This window comes from Asterias amurensis, chromosome 2 (assembly GCF_032118995.1).
Source record: "Asterias amurensis chromosome 2, ASM3211899v1".
NCBI classification, from domain to species: Eukaryota; Metazoa; Echinodermata; class Asteroidea; order Forcipulatida; family Asteriidae; genus Asterias; species Asterias amurensis.
Genome location: NC_092649.1, coordinates 2,888,660 through 2,904,466, shown reverse-complemented (window position 1 = coordinate 2,904,466; position 15,807 = coordinate 2,888,660). Strand labels below are relative to the sequence as shown.

Genomic DNA, 15,807 nt, shown 5'->3' with positions numbered 1-15,807 from the left:
AATAAGCTATTGTGGTTTTGTCCCCCCCCCCCCCCCCCACAAAGCAAAAGAAAATAGTAAACAGTTCATACCAAAAATAGCACACATATAAATAACAAAAGCAATAACTGTATACTGGAATATAAAAAAATGTATACAACAAATGAAAACATAAGACAATGTATTTTCTAATGCAACTTTAAATCAATGTAATCTGAATAAGGCAATTTGAAAAATCAAAGAAAGTCTTACCAATCCACATGTAAGACTCTAGTCTGAGGTGGGATTTGAACCGGGTTCACAGAGGTTAAGGGAGGGAAAGAAGCCACTGAGAAGCCAATTTCATTGTTGTGCGTTCGAATTAAAGGCAGTGGACACTATTGGTAATCACTCAAAATAATTATTAGCATAAAACCTTTCTTGGTGACCAGTAATGGGGAGAGGTTGATGGTATAAAACATTGTGAGAAATGGCTCCCTCTGAAGTGCCATAGTTTTCGATTGAGAAGTAATTTTCCACGAATTTGATTTCGAGACCTCAAGTTTAGAACTTGAGGTCTCGAAATCAAGCATCTAAACGCACAAAACTTCGTGTGACAAGGGTATTTTTTCTTTCATTATTATCTCGGAAGTTCGATTACCGATTGAGCTCAAATTTTCACAGGTTTGTTATTTTATGCGTATGTTGAGATACAACAAGTGAGAAGACTGGTCTTTGACAATTACCAATAGTGTCCACTGCCTCCTCTCCAGTTGTTACCGCGTTTCAAATTCAGAATTCGGCCATTCAATTTCGTTTTGAGTCGAGTCAAATTCCTTTAGCACCATGTTCAACTTAGTGTATCGTAATTCTTTTTTGAGACACACACGCCTCAAGAAGCGACTGCGAATTTAAATGCTGCTTTGATGAATTGTTAAATTTGATGATTATTTTGTTAAATCGAATGACGCAACATTACATTTGACTAATCATAAAACGAAATTGAATGACCCTTTTCAGTAGCATTCGATTTCGCGCGAAAAAGAATAGCTTGATGGTTAAATTGGCTGCTCTTTTCCGAAATTGGCCGAGAAAACCTACACTAAAAATGTTTTCTTGTCGTCAGAATTCAGAAAGAAGAGTCTGGTACTGGTTAAAGGTTAAGACAAGTAAACTTTCAGATTAAAAATCATGCATTGTTATATTTCTCTGAAAATGTCTTGTCCAATCATGAAGCATGTGTTTTCAGAACTAAAATAAGTTGGCGGTAACTACTAACAGTAAACTTGCAAGGATGCTAACACTATTCACTTTTTCAAGAAACTTCTCAAATGTTTTCTATTCCAAACAGTGTATCAAAATTAGTTTCTTCCTACTGTCTTGAGCGTCTTTGAACAACTTTGGTTGATTTTGGCGCTATATAAATTCCCTCTGATTGATTGATTGATTGATTGATTGATTTATTGATAGTGACGATCAGGTAGCTTCTGTTTGAAAGTAGTGTTGGCTCTGAAAAGAGCCATGGGTAGACGTTCTTGACGTTTTGAACAGTATTCTCTGCTCAAAATTTCAGGACAATTTGTTATGTTATTAATGAACAAACAAGGTTAACAAATGAACAGCCCACTAATAAGTAAAATAGATATTGTTGTTTTCTTATTAAACATATGTTACAGTTGCATTGTAGTGTTAATATTACAGAAATATTACAGAAACAAGAAGAATTGAAAGGAACAACATTTTCATGTGCTCAGTTCTGTAAGGCCATCAGTGCAATTTGTATGGATTTCATTGAATTGCTTTTGCACATTTTGGAGCGCCTGGTAAATGGAGTTTACTGATCAAGAGTGTTCTTCAAAGCAGTTGTTTGGTAAAAAAAAAATGTTGATTTTGATTCATTTTCTTCAAATTGGTACACGTTTTTTTCATCTAGTGACCTTTAGATAATTGTGTGTATATAGTTGTTATTAATGAACTTCTAGCACTTACTCAATGACATAATGTTGTCAGTTAATGTTGCAAAATCTTGCATAAGTTTAACAGCTAATTGCAGAATACAAAATGGAAAATTTAAAAAGACAAACAAAATTATACAATATTACCAACACAATGACTTCCTGTAGTTTTTTATGGTTTTCCTTTCGAAATAAAAGTTGCCTATAATTTTGCAACATGTTACATATACATATCAATCCTCAGCTATGTTATTAGTACACAGTGGAAAAGCCTGACACATTTGAAATTGTACAAGGACAAAAACTGGTTCATGCAAACCACAGTGGTATGAAACAACACACACAAATTGTGGTTGACATAGCCACTTCCTATGGTTTTGTTAGGCGAGTTAGAAATCTGAAAACTGCGGAAGTGTCAAGAGCATATTATGAAAGAAAAAAAAAAATTCATTATGACTTACACATAAATATGACTTAGTACAAGTCAAACTTAGTCATAATGAAATATATCTCATATAGTATGACTAAATTGGCATACGCCATAGTGGGGGACTTTTAGGACACTAGGTGGCAGTAGACCTACCAGGTAAATCCATTGTTATAGTCCTTTCTTTTGCAACGTCACAGCCCGAGTTTTTGCCAACCCAGATTGGAAAACTATGGAAAGCCATAAGTGCAAATTATGAAAAGATCGCTATTTTTGGTAACAATGTAACCAAATTTGTTGATTTTTTTAAAAACAAAACAAATAATTGTGAGAGGTATTTAATTGAAAAGTTGCAGAAACTGCTGAATTTGGTTAAAACATCTGTTTTTACGATTGGGTGTTTTACTAACATTCGGCCGACGATGCCAACCAAGGCGGTTTGTTTATCAACAAAAGAAAGGTCTATTGGTAATTATGTCCATGCTCAGAACTACATAAATAACAGACATTTACCCGGTAAGTCTGCTGCCACCTAAGTCTCTCATTATCACTTGTACCAAGTCATAATGTACTTATGAGACATAAGTAATAAGTACAACTTTTTCTTCTTCCTAAAGTCTCTAACTCGTTTAACAAAATTACACCTCCTAACTTTCATCTGATTTTCTGATGAAGGTACTGAATCCTGCTTTGAAGACAGGGGACAAATATAGAATCCTGCCCATCCTCATCCCTGTCAGCTGCATTTTCTTTTTACGTGTGTTCAATCATTAATAATGATTTGTGTTATACTGGACCATGTAACCTGGGAAACTAGTGTGACTAGTGTCATAGTCGTGACTATTGATTCCCTTAGTTGAATTGCGACTTCCGTTTATCATGCTGCCAAGACTACTTCAAAAATAGTTGCAACTACCCGTTTGGATCATAAAATATATGTCATCTATATGTCGTCATTGTTCTGCTATAACTGATAGCCAACGCTGAACATAATCATGCTTGGGTTGTCCTCGGCCAGTCAAACCACCAAACGAGATCCCTTAAAGGCAGTGGACACTATTGGTAATTACTCAAAATAATTATTGGCACAATACTCCTTACTTGGTGACGAGTAATGGGGAGAGGTTGATGGTATAAAACATTGAGAGAAACGGCTCCCTCTGAAGTGCCATAGGTTTCAAGAAAGAAGTAATTTTCCACGAATTTGATTTCAAGACCTCAGATTTAGAACTTGAGGTCTTGAAATCAGCCATCTAAACGCACACAACTTTGTGTGACAAGGGTTTTGTTTTCTTTCATAATTATCTCGCAAGTTCGATGACCGATTGAGCTCAAATTTTCACAGGTTTGTTAGTTTGTGCTTATATTGAGATACACCAACTGTGAAGGCTAGGCTTTGACAATTACCAAAAGTGTCCACTGCCTATAAAGTTGCAAGTGTAAATGGATAGAAATCCTCAGTACAGCTTTTGAGAGTCTTTAGGGTAACCCGTCTCATGACCATCTAGTCTAGTGCAACAAAATCAACTTATGGCGGCCAAGTCACCAAGGTGTGGGTTTGACTCAAGGTCATGAAACTTTCGTCTTAAACAATAGTTGCTTTTCATCGCCAGCAGTAATTGGGTATCGTTTAGAGCAGAGATGTAGTTCTTGTAACTGATTTAGCTTGGTGTCATACATACATAGCAGAGCAGCACGGGCTGTCGCTCCCCAGGGAACTGAGATGGTTTGAGGAACAAAATAAAAGGTCCCAGTGACTGGGGTAATAATGTTCATGCGTCATTATCTACAAAGATGGCGGACACCGGCAATATCCTTATTCTGGAGTTCCAAGCTCACATAAAAATGTTCTGTACATAAATAAAGTAATATACCCCTCTGTACATCATCTAGGCTCTCCTCATCCATTGTCGGCCAAGTCTGATTGATCAAAATACCTTGCAACTAGACAGATCAGCACATTGAGAGGCGCCAACCTTTGGTCTTCCGCAGACTCCTGAAAAAGGCAGCAAACGAGAAAGAATTTGTATGGGCAAAGTTTCTTTATCAATGTCTTCCATCTAGAGCCACTAACACAATAACATAAAGTCTAGACCCTTTTCACTGATGCTGCCTTTCTATAGCAAATAATAAACCACAAGGGAACCTGACTGGGCAAGCTTTAAATGATTTGAGGTTGAACGATAAAAAGTTGACTAGAGCGGGACTCGAACCAACCACCTCCGGATTTAACATGCCGGCGCTATACTAGCTCTATGTTGTGAATACCACTATGCCAACCCCTCTACCAACTGCTTTTGTAGTTTCATTTGTTTGGACTGCTGTATTTTTTCCTGCTGTAAAAATTTTTAAAAATTACAATTATTTTGTTATGCGCTTGTGTACATTATACCGAATGAGCGCAATATAAATGAATAAATGAATCATTAATTATTATTTGCCAAACTTGCTAAATTTGGTCGAGAAGGTTGCACAAATTTGGAGAGAACTCGAACCCAATAGCACAGCACAGCTGAAGCTGCCCTGATTGGGGCGAACTTTGTGGCCCTGCTTAATACTGTAAGCAGAAGAATCAGGTTTTTTTTTTTTTACAGAAGCAGAGAAACCTTGTGTTAAGCGTATTTCACGGATTATCAGGAAATTTTTACCTGTGCGAGTGTGTACTCTAATATACTAGGAATTTTTGCTTACACAGCTAACGCAGAAATTCAGTGCTTGCACAGTAAACGGAGAATTGTGATCGTAAGCGCAGAATTCGGGGCCAAGCAGAGCCATGAAATTAGGCCCTAATCTTAAACCTCAATTTGTATCCGACTGCTTCGGATACTGCGGAAAACACATAAAGATTGAACTTACCAGTGATGCACGCAGGGCTGAGCAGTGTCTGGCCAGGGTTCGCAGCATGGATGCGGCGTCCGGGAGGAGCGGTTTCTCCAAACAGGCAAGGAGAGCAAAGAGCCAACATCCCTGGGAGATGCTGAAACCAAGACAGTTCAACCACTCGATGTGGTACTCAAGGAGTTGATAAACAGTCGGCTACATGGGGTTAAAAAGGTTAATTATAACATTTTTAAAAGTCAAGTTATAAACCGCAAGGGTTACCTGGATGGGTAAGTTTTTAAACAATTCAGGGCTGAACAAAGACACATTTCTAGAGCAAGATTTGAAACAACGACCTCCAGGAGTGCGATTTGGAGACCCCAACCAGAAACATTGGTCATCGGTTGAGCGTTTTCACGTGTTCAGTTGAGCGCGGTGACAATGCTGTTCAGACCACCGGTAACTGACTTGTTGAGTTGGTTGGGCTTTGGTTGGGGTCGCCAAAACGCACCCCAGTTTAACTTGCCTGAGCTCCATCAACTGAGCTACCTACGTGTGAATGTAGGCCTGGAATGACAATGTACACGGAGGCCATGGCCATCGTTACCCTGGTCCTGGCCTTGGTGCCCCTTTGACTCTTTCCCATAAACTGTTTATAAGACTTTCCATTGGAAGTGCCCTTCACATGAATGAAAATGGCCTTGCCCCTCTACACAAGATCAAAGATTAAAATTCCAGCAGCCGATTTCACGAAACTTTACGCAACTGCGTAAGTCCATTTGCGCATTACACAACGTTTATGGTGTAGGTTGCGCCATAAACGTTGCGCAAGTTGACTTACGCAGTTGCGTAAAGTTTCGTGAAATCAGGGGCAGGTCTGTACATTGACCATATGTTGTAGTCTCCCTGTTTTGTCAATAGCTTTTTCCCATTTGTACACCTATTTTAAAATCTCTTCACTGCCTTCCTTTTCGAGAGCAAATATGATACAAAATCTGTCTGCTAACTAATTGTGCCCTCAATGGCTAAGCCCCTGGCTATTCTTCTTGCCTCATTCATTTTCTCTTTTTCACTAGTCCTGGTTTACGATCATCTAGAGCCACTAAACATTTTGAGCCATGATCCATAAAAAGTTGGGCTGAGATTTTGCTACTGCTGCTCCTCGTTTGTGGAACTTTTTAAATACTTTTTTATTCAAATCGCCAGACACACAAGGCTTGAAGCCACTTCAAGGTGTGGGCTACAATTATTTTTGTTCCTGAAGCCCTTGCCACCTACTCTTTTACAGTCCATACGGATGTAGACTTGGGTATCACCAATTCTAAGCCTGGCCGGTAGAGCAGAAAGCACTACCTCCCCAATTTTATGTAGCAAGTGTCAAGACCAGGATTCGAACCCACACTCTGCTGATCAAACAGCAGAGCTTGGATCCGGTGCTCTTAACCGCTCGGCCATGACACGCAACTGCATATTCAAACATCTACCTCTAGATCTTTTAAATCTCAGCTTAAAACGCATGTCTTGGGCCTTTTCTCACTAATGGTAATTGCGTCATCAATGACATTTTCCATATATATAGATTTGTAAGTTTTTGTCAGTTACTGTTTTGTATTCTTGTACATGCCTTGGGAAGTTTATCGGTTGATATGTGTACATTAAAAGTTTTGCTATAATTACCATTATTGTTAAAGGCAGTGGACACTATTGGTCATTACTCAAAATAACTATTGGCATAAAACCTTTCTTGGTGACGAGTAATGGGGAGAGGTTGATGGTATAAAACATTGTGAGAAACGGCTCCCTCTGAAGTGCCATAGTTTTCGAGAAAGAAGTAATTTTCCACGAATTTGGTTTTGAGACCTCAGATTTAGAACTTGAGGTCTCAAAATCAACCATGTAAACGCACACAACTTTGTGCGACAAGGGTGTTTTTTTTCTTTCATTATTATCTCGCAAGTTCGATGACCGATTGAGCTCAAATTTTCACAGGTTTGTTATTTTATGCATATGTTGAGATACACCAATTGTGAAGGCTAGTCTTTGACAATTACCAAAAGTGTCCACTGCCTTTAAAATAATTTTAAAATAAACCTCTGTTACCTGTTCCATAGCTGATACAATGCTTAAGAGAGGTGGTATTCCACTGGGTTGGCCAGTACCTTCCCCTGACAACCTTCCATCCCCATTGCTGTCTAAAGAGTCTGAGCTTGATTTCACTCCCCTCTGAGTCACCAACCGCCTCCAGAACTCCTCTCCAAAACAAAGAATGCACCATGTTTTCTCTTCACTCAGCTTGGGCTGTAAGAACATTGAAGGTCACAGGTTTTTAAACATGAATAAAGATTTGTGTATTCCGTCCACTCCCGTTATTTAAAGTTAACTTGGAGTGGCCAAATTAACTCTTTGTGTTAAAATGTCCAGTTGATAAGAAACTGCTCTAGAATTGTAAAGGTCGTGGGTTCGAATCCCATTTGAGTAATGTGCATACGAGTATTTTTCACAGAACTTGGGAAAGTCTTGAGTGTACAGGCCTCACACACATCAGTGTATGGTGTAAGGTTTAACAAAATTAAAATAATATTTATGCTGTTGTAAGAGGACAGAAAAAAAACAAGAAATAAAAAGCAGAAAGGAGGACTTTTTAAGCAAAGCATCTTCTTAAAGGAACATGTTGCCTTGGATCGATCGAGTTGGTCTTTGAAAAGTGTTCTGTAACCGTTTGTAATAAAATGCAATGGATAAAAAGATGTTGTGAAAGTAGAATACACAAATATGCCTCGAAATTGTGTGTTTTCTTTTTACCTCGTCGACTAACACGGTCGGCCATCTATGGACTCCCATTAATGGCCGACCGTGTTAGCTCGTAAAAAGAAAACCGTGCAACTTAGAGTGATACTTGTGTGGATCATTATATTTTACTTTCAAAACATCTTTTAACCATCCGATTTCATAACAAACGGTTTCAAACGCTTTTTATAGACCAACTCGTCCTATCCAACGCAACGTGTTCCTTTAAAAGTTCTCTTCGTAACGAGCGCTGACTGTAACTGTCGTCATTCACTTGTAACATCTATTAACAAATTGGTATGAATTGGTCATTACAATCCTAAATAAAACAAATTTTCCTACCAGTGTGGGTCTACTGCTCCGGGGTTGTGTAGCGACTTTTGCTCGATGACGTCCAAGTTTCTGTCTGAGCTCCGAGAATGAAGCTGCCTGGTTCCGTTGCCACTGTAAGCTTGGTGCGTAGCCAGAGGGGGCAGGACTGAATCCTGTGGACTAATAGTAACAGACAATTTTTATTTTGGAAGGTTTGCGGTAACACCATGTCATGACTATCTCTAAATGAGTTGGGTGGTTCTGAAAAGAACCGTTGGTTTCAACTCGACGTTTCGATCAGTATGATCCGATCGTCTTAGAGAAGCGTCAAGTTGAAACCAAAGGTTCTTTTGAGAACCACCCAAACTCATTTAGAGATAGTCATTTCATAGACTCGTGGACAAGTTGTTAAATGTCTGTCGCAGTGATACCATTCTGAATCTCCCCGCGATTCCTGCGGTATTTCCCTTACTTGATAATGTTGACATTTGTTGTTTATAAATTGGTAGTAAGCCTGGTTCATACTTCCTGCGAATGTGAAGCAAATTTTGACATGACAGGGCTGTTTTCGCAGCGAATGTTTCGCAGGAGTTGAGCACAAGTCAACTGGTGCGAATTATTTGTTGCGAATGTGTGACGTCAAAGTAAGTATCGCATTCGAATTTGCAGGAAGTATGAACCAGGCTCTATACTGACAAAAACCAATCTATGACCTAGCCCTGGCGGCCTTACACTTTCGTATTGTACTACAGTGACGTCCTGGACATCAGGGTACATTTCTGGGGTGGAAAATTTTCACAGCTTCATAACTCAAATCTTACCTGCAAAAAAACACCAATTTCAACAGATTCACATTTTATGGCAGCATGTTTTTCTGCGGTGGGTTTTGATCGTAAGTTTATTCTTCACAAATCCGTCATTTTCATAAAATTCCCATTTTTGTTCGTACTCTCACAGTCTGCCGTGTGTACGCAAGACGCACGACGTGAAATTTTGAATTGTGTTGCGTGTTACTGTTAACGCTGTGCAGTCAAGATACGGTGACCAAGAATTCATGCGTCTAAGCTTGCATCATGCGTCTTGCAGGCGAATGTATACGCGTACGCACGACAACAGACAACACTGTGAGAAAACGATCGAAACAGGAATTTTTTACGTTGCATTATGTTACATTACATTGAAGCTGCATTATTTCACGAAAATGACGGATTTGTGAGGAAAATATGAGGACCAAAACCCACCGCAGAAAAATGTATGCCGCCATGGAATGTGAATCTGTTGAAATTAGTGGCTTGTTGCAGGTAAGATTTGAGTTATGAAGCTTTGAAATTTTTCCGCCCCAGAAACAGGCCTTAATAGTTAGGACTCTGTATCTGTGTACAGAGGAAGAGTCCTATATAGGGCTATATATGACCAACCTTTAAGCAGCTCCAAAAAAGTGGGCCCTGCTTTCAATGTAACTTTGGAATTGTCCATCATCGAAACAAGAAGGCGAGACTGATACACTACAAAGGCAACTGAGGCAATTGCCCCACTGTCCTTGTCATAGCCCAGGTGCCCCTTGCAATGTGCTCAAAGTAGAAATGTGCTCTTTATTTTTTTGCTGAGGAAAAACTGCCTTGCCCCGACAAGAACGAAGAGTCAGCCCTCTAAGGGCGTATGAATCTTCTCTTGTAAAATTTACTTACATTGGAAAACATGATGGTTTGTTTTCCCTTAAATACATCGCGATCAACATCGGCAACAACTGTACTTGGGCAGCTCTGGGCTTCCATTCTATAATAAAAAGCACAAGATGTTCATAATCAGAGAAAGAATTCATTAAATAGTTTGGGTTTGAACAAAGACAAATTGACTGAAGGAGGACTTGAACCAATGCCCTCTGGATTAAAATAACTGCCCTCTACCAACTAAGCTATCCAGCCTGATGTCTCCCTATGGGTCAAAATCTTTGCTTGAGGGTGCCAGTCCGAAGCCAAAACAGTTTGCTGCCGGAATGGCCAGAGAAACAACCTGAGAACCGACATTACTGTACAAATTGACTAATGTATTGCAAAAAGCCATCAATGTATTGGCGACCCAGCACAACCATATTATTGATGTCTTCCATCGGATAATTGTGATAATCTTTGATCTTCCAGACGGTCAGCAGGATTGAGAGATTTGATTATCGCAGCTATCCATGAATGAGCCAACTTACACACATGACATTTTTCTGTGACGAGTCAAAACAAAATACTCAGTTCAAATTTTGTTTGTTACATTTCAGAATTGCGAATCCAGAGAAGGCCAAATACATGTTAAGGATCCTATTTACTGAAGGGGGCGTGGATTACCTCTGATCCAGTGAGAAATAAACAAACAATAAATGCGTTGGCAAGATTTGCCCTCAACTTATTAGTGACCAGCCAGCAGGAGCAGTTAGCTTGTCATTTCAGTCCTCCAGCTTTTTTAATAGACCATATTTCAAATGGAATAAGGATGCTTTTCAACACTGAACTAGCCAGCCTGACCAATAGACCTTATGCACATGACGTCATTTCAGTAGGGCGCCCTAACCTAGAGGTCAAAAGGAGGTTGTTCATTGGCCAATCCTGTGCGCCGCACGTACAAATCTGTGCGTTTCGATTGTTTCGTCACCGTTTTTCCACTAAGATGGCCGCTGGATGACGTCAATGCATAAGGTCTATTGGAGAGAATTCTGACTGGTCCTCAGGTGTCTTTATCTGGGATTTGGCAAGTGCATCACTGTTAAAGACACTGGACACTATTATAAGTTATCACACAAGCGCGAGTGGGATACGGAAAAATATAGCGCTTCTGCGTCCCATATCCAACGAGGCTGAAGGCGGAGTTGGATATGGGACGCAGACGCGCTTTATTTTCCGTATTTCCACGAGCGCGCGTGTGATAACGTATTTATCTTCAAGCAAACTTGGCGCGTAAACATAGAACACACAAGACGCAGGTAGTGATATACATGTAAGTCGTGCAATATAGGTTTTTATCACCACTCCATTCTGCGAATCTGATTGGAGGATTAGTGCGCAAGATATTGGTAATTGTCAAAGACTAGTCTTCTCACTTGGTGTATCTCAACATATGCATAAAATAACAAACCTGTGAAAATTTGAGCCCAATTGGCCCTCAAAGTTGCCAGATAATAATGAAAGAATAAAAAAAACCTTGTCACACGAAGTTGTGTGCTTTTAGATGGTTGATTTCGAGACCTCAAATTCTAAATCTGAGGTCTCGAAATCAAATTCGTGGAAAATTCCGCTTCTCAAAAACTACATGTATGTCACTTCAGAAGGAGCCGTTTCGCACAATGTTTTGGAAAATGTTTTAAAAACTCATTTTCATAGAGAAGCTTTTTGTTCAGTTTGTTTTCTTTTTTTGTTGTTTGCTACTTTCATTGCTTGTATTTCTTTTGTAGAGTAGCGCCATGAGCGCCGCTTGTGGCGGATACCGGCGCTTTATTAAGTGTCCATTATTATTATTATTATTTTATACTATCAACCTCTCACCATTAGTCGTCACCAAGTAAGGTTTTGTGCTAGTAATTATTTTGAGTAATTACCAATAGTGTCCACTGCTTTTAGGGGATAATGCTAGTTGAACACATTTTTTTCAGGGGGGGGGGGATTGGAGAACTTCCCACTGCTTTTAAACATAAACAAACAAAAGAATAAATACATCTTGGTGTTCAATGTACAGCTTATTTTCTTTTAATGGTTAGGCTTGTACCTGACTCTACGGAGATATTCGTGAGCTGATGTTGGTGGTCGGGAGGTGTCTACATGATTTTCCTCTGACTCATGGGGCAAACTGACAAACAGCGCTGGTCGACAGATATCGTCCATATTCTCCACTGGTTTATCTGGTCAAATGTTGAAAGAATCTACATGTATCGTTGAGTTTATCATGTGAACTTGAAGGAACTTCAATGATGTAGCAGCACAAACTTACTCACTCACACTTTGCCTGCTGACAAAATAAAAACAGATTCAACATTTTGATTGGTTTCAGAGCTCGAGTTTGGGGTAAAATTCCTCAAGACGGACCCAAAATTTATTTTGCAAGACTTAAAGCCGTTATACACTTTCAGTAAACAGTATTGTCCAAGTCCCACACTTTGTGTATCACAACTTATATATAAAATAACAAACCTGTGAAAATTTAGGTTCAATCGGTCATCGGAGTCGGGAGAAAATAACGGGAAAACCCATTCTTGTCTACGCGCATTTCGCCGTGTCATGACATGTGTTTAAAATAAATCTGTAATTCTCGCTAACGAGAATTTATATTGTTTTAATGTTTTCTCAAAAAGTAAAGCATTTCATTTCATAAAACAATATTTCAAGAGAAGTCTTTCACCATTACCTTCTGTAAACCCTGTAAATTATTTGTAAATCTGTGAACCGAGTGTGAACCAAAGTGTATAATGGCTTTAAATGAGAAAGAACTTTCCCAAAAGTTTAATTTCATCTGTTTTCATTTTTGAGCAAACACTAAGAGAAGATTGATCTATGGAAAAATATACACCGATGCTCAACACAGAATTGGAATATAGAAGAGTTTGCGGTAACACCATGTAATGATCTCTAAATGAGTTGAGGTGGTTCTGAAAAGAACCGTTGGTTTAACTCGACATTTCGATCAGTATGCTCTGATCGTCTTCTGGAGAAATGCTAGAAGACGATCAGAGCATACTGATCGAAACGTCGAGTTAAACCAACGGTTCTTTTCAGAACCACCTCAACTCATTTAGAGATCATTACATGGTGTTACCGCAAACTCTTCTATATCTCATCTCCACCATGCAAAGTTTCAAATCCCACTCAGAATTGGAATGTTTTACCAGACTCAAACTCAAAGTCAACATTTGAACATCATTTATCACAGTGTGTACAATTTTCAATTGAAAAACACAAGTTAGACCGCTAGACTTTATCATCGGTCCTGAGTTTACTGGCCCAATGCTGAATTCAGTGGTCTCAGCCGGCCTGTAGTCCAGTGTAAAACCCAAGCCCTGTATAGAAAGTGTGTCAAATTTAATAAATTAAGAAGAGTAAAATGTACTCAAGTACTAAACTACATGCAGCTAAGCACTAGTATTCTATAGGATAATTTTGCAACCATCTCTACTTTAGTAAGTGGAGATAAGAGTAAGATGACTATAGTGTCACTGTGTGTAGTTCTTGTAATGAATACTCATATAGTCAATATGTACTTTTAAAAGGCATACATTTAAATATGAGATATGACCTAATCATACAAATAATTGATTACATTTCTTTTTGTATGGTTAATTTAGTTGCGGCTGTCGGGAGGATGGAGGGTTAGTCCGGATACGATAATCACAACTATGGTTAAATCTCCAAATGGGTTTAGAATAGAAGACACACTGACCCTACCCTGAACCCTCCCATTCATCATATGCACAAATGCATTGGTCAATACTCAACTGACTGCCATTTTCAGTTAAAGGAACACGTTGCCTTGGATCGGACGAGTTGGTCAAAACAAAAGCGTTTGTAACCGTGTTTTATAAAATGCATATGGTTGGAAAGATGTTTTAAAAGTAGAATACAATGATCCACACAAGTTTGCCTCGAAATTGCGTGGTTTTCCTTCTACTGTGCGAACTAACATGGTCGGCCATTTATGGGAGTCAAAATTTTGACCCCCATAAATGGCTGACGTGTTAGTCGATGAGGTAAAAGGAAAACCACGCAATTTCGAGGCATGTTTGTGTGGATCATTGTATTCTACTTTTACAACATCTTTCTACCCATATGCATTTTATAAAAAACGGTTACAAACGCTTTTCAAAGACCAACTCGACCGATCCAAGGCAACGTGTTCCTTTAAGTCATCATTTATTCATTCGTTTGTTGAATGTGATTGTTCATTCCTCTTTCAGGCTTCACCATGCCAGAGTCCCATTCGCAGTGACTAGAGATGACACTCATGACCAGGCATAGACACACATTCCACGATGGAGGAATGAAATCTTATAACAATGACGAAGACTAGAGAAAGCTAGTCTAAGCATTGAGACCAATTCAGAACTGACTCCGCGGCAGTACAGTTAATTACGATCCTATAAGCTAAAGTAGTAGTCCAGTCTATTTTCTATACCATCCGCCCTGGTAATAGTTAAAAAGCAGGACAGTTCTTTTCAGAACTGAGAAGTCTCCCGAACCTCCGATTATCTACTCCGCGGCAGTAGAATAAAGCAAGACAGTTCCCTAAGAACAACTCTACCTGGCAAGTAGATACATACATGGTGTTACCGCAAACCAAGTATACAGTTAAAGGAAAAATACTCCTTTATTTGAAATTTGTCATCATCCATCGCACTACTTCTAGAAACTATAAGGCTCCCCAAGGGAGCCTTATAGTTTCTAGAAGTACAATCGCACTACTCGCTAACACAACCAATAAGAAATAATGACAAATTTCGAAAAAGGAGTACATCATAGTACATGTAGGCCTACAGCGCCCCAATAACACTGCAGTAACAGATGACACTCTATGCAAATTTAAGAAAAAACACCCTTGTCACACGAAGTTGTGTGCTTTCAGATGCTTGATTTCGAGACCGGGAAAATTACTTCTTTTTCGAAAAATATGTAACTTCAGAGGCAGCCAGTTCTCACAATGTCCTCGTACTACCAACCTCTCCCCGATACTCGTTGCAAGTAAATAAAAAAGTAAGGTTTTATGTTAAAAAAAATTTTGAGTAATTACCAATAGTCATGATATTGATAGTGTCCACTGCTTCTTTTTTTATCCTAATGTCATATATAATGGAGTTGTAATATTAAATTGAACTTCAAAATGACAGGTCACATCATGATCATGATACTTCTAGAAACTATATTATAAGCATGGAGGAATAAAAAGGCTCCCCTGCTTAAGTTACATCATGGAGCCTACCTCCATGGTCACCCATTGACAACAAATCATAAATGCATTACCGAACGGCGATCTCAGATGTTGAGGTTGAGTTCTCAACATCATGAACATACTCAAGCATAGTTGCGAAAACGTAACCCTCCTGCCGACAGCGTAGAGTTTAAGTCATGATTTTCGAAAGGGAAAAGAATTGAGCAAATCTGTTGACTAGCTGTTGAAATTGTACGTGTTTGACCATTTCGCCGTTTTTCGATTGAAGCGACTCGTAACCCTCCGGCTCCGCCGTCGGCAGGAGGGCTACGTTATCGCAACTAACTCAGGCAAGGCGTCAAGGACTCAAGCCTCAACCAACAAAACGACAAAAGTCCTTGTATTTTGTAAATGTAAGTATCGACAGAATACTATTAAACTGAACACGGAGAAGGGGAACGAGGTCGATCGAACATGGAGGACATCGGAACCATCACAAAGAACCATAACTTACCCCTCTTTCAATATTCTTCAACAATCGATGTTCCCGTCTGTCACCTTCCACCTTTCCTTGGGCGCAGCCATTTTGATTATTACGTCATCAGTAACTGAATATTCATGAGGCGTAAACGTCATCTTGTGGCTCACAGTACG

General features: G+C 39.2%; 1 protein-coding gene across 3 annotated transcripts; it reads right to left on the bottom strand.

The window, feature by feature from the left end:
• Nucleotides 1-1,592: 1,592 nt before the first annotated feature.
• Nucleotides 1,593-15,800, bottom strand: LOC139954594 (gem-associated protein 2-like). Of its 3 annotated transcripts, none has more exons than XM_071954475.1 (7): nucleotides 15,668-15,800; nucleotides 12,007-12,246; nucleotides 9,948-10,035; nucleotides 8,290-8,439; nucleotides 7,261-7,458; nucleotides 5,197-5,376; nucleotides 1,593-4,336 (listed from the first exon to the last, which is right to left on the bottom strand). In XM_071954475.1, the coding sequence occupies exons 2-7, from the start codon at nucleotides 12,120-12,122 to the stop codon at nucleotides 4,241-4,243; spliced, it is 828 nt and encodes a 275-aa protein (XP_071810576.1). In that variant the 5' UTR covers nucleotides 12,123-12,246; nucleotides 15,668-15,800; the 3' UTR covers nucleotides 1,593-4,240. The 3 variants fall into 3 exon arrangements, with proteins under 3 accessions (XP_071810576.1, XP_071810577.1, XP_071810578.1); XM_071954476.1 differs by having other exon boundaries at nucleotides 12,007-12,243; nucleotides 15,668-15,744; XM_071954477.1 differs by lacking the exon at nucleotides 15,668-15,800 and adding an exon at nucleotides 15,246-15,398.
• Nucleotides 15,801-15,807: the final 7 nt, after the last annotated feature.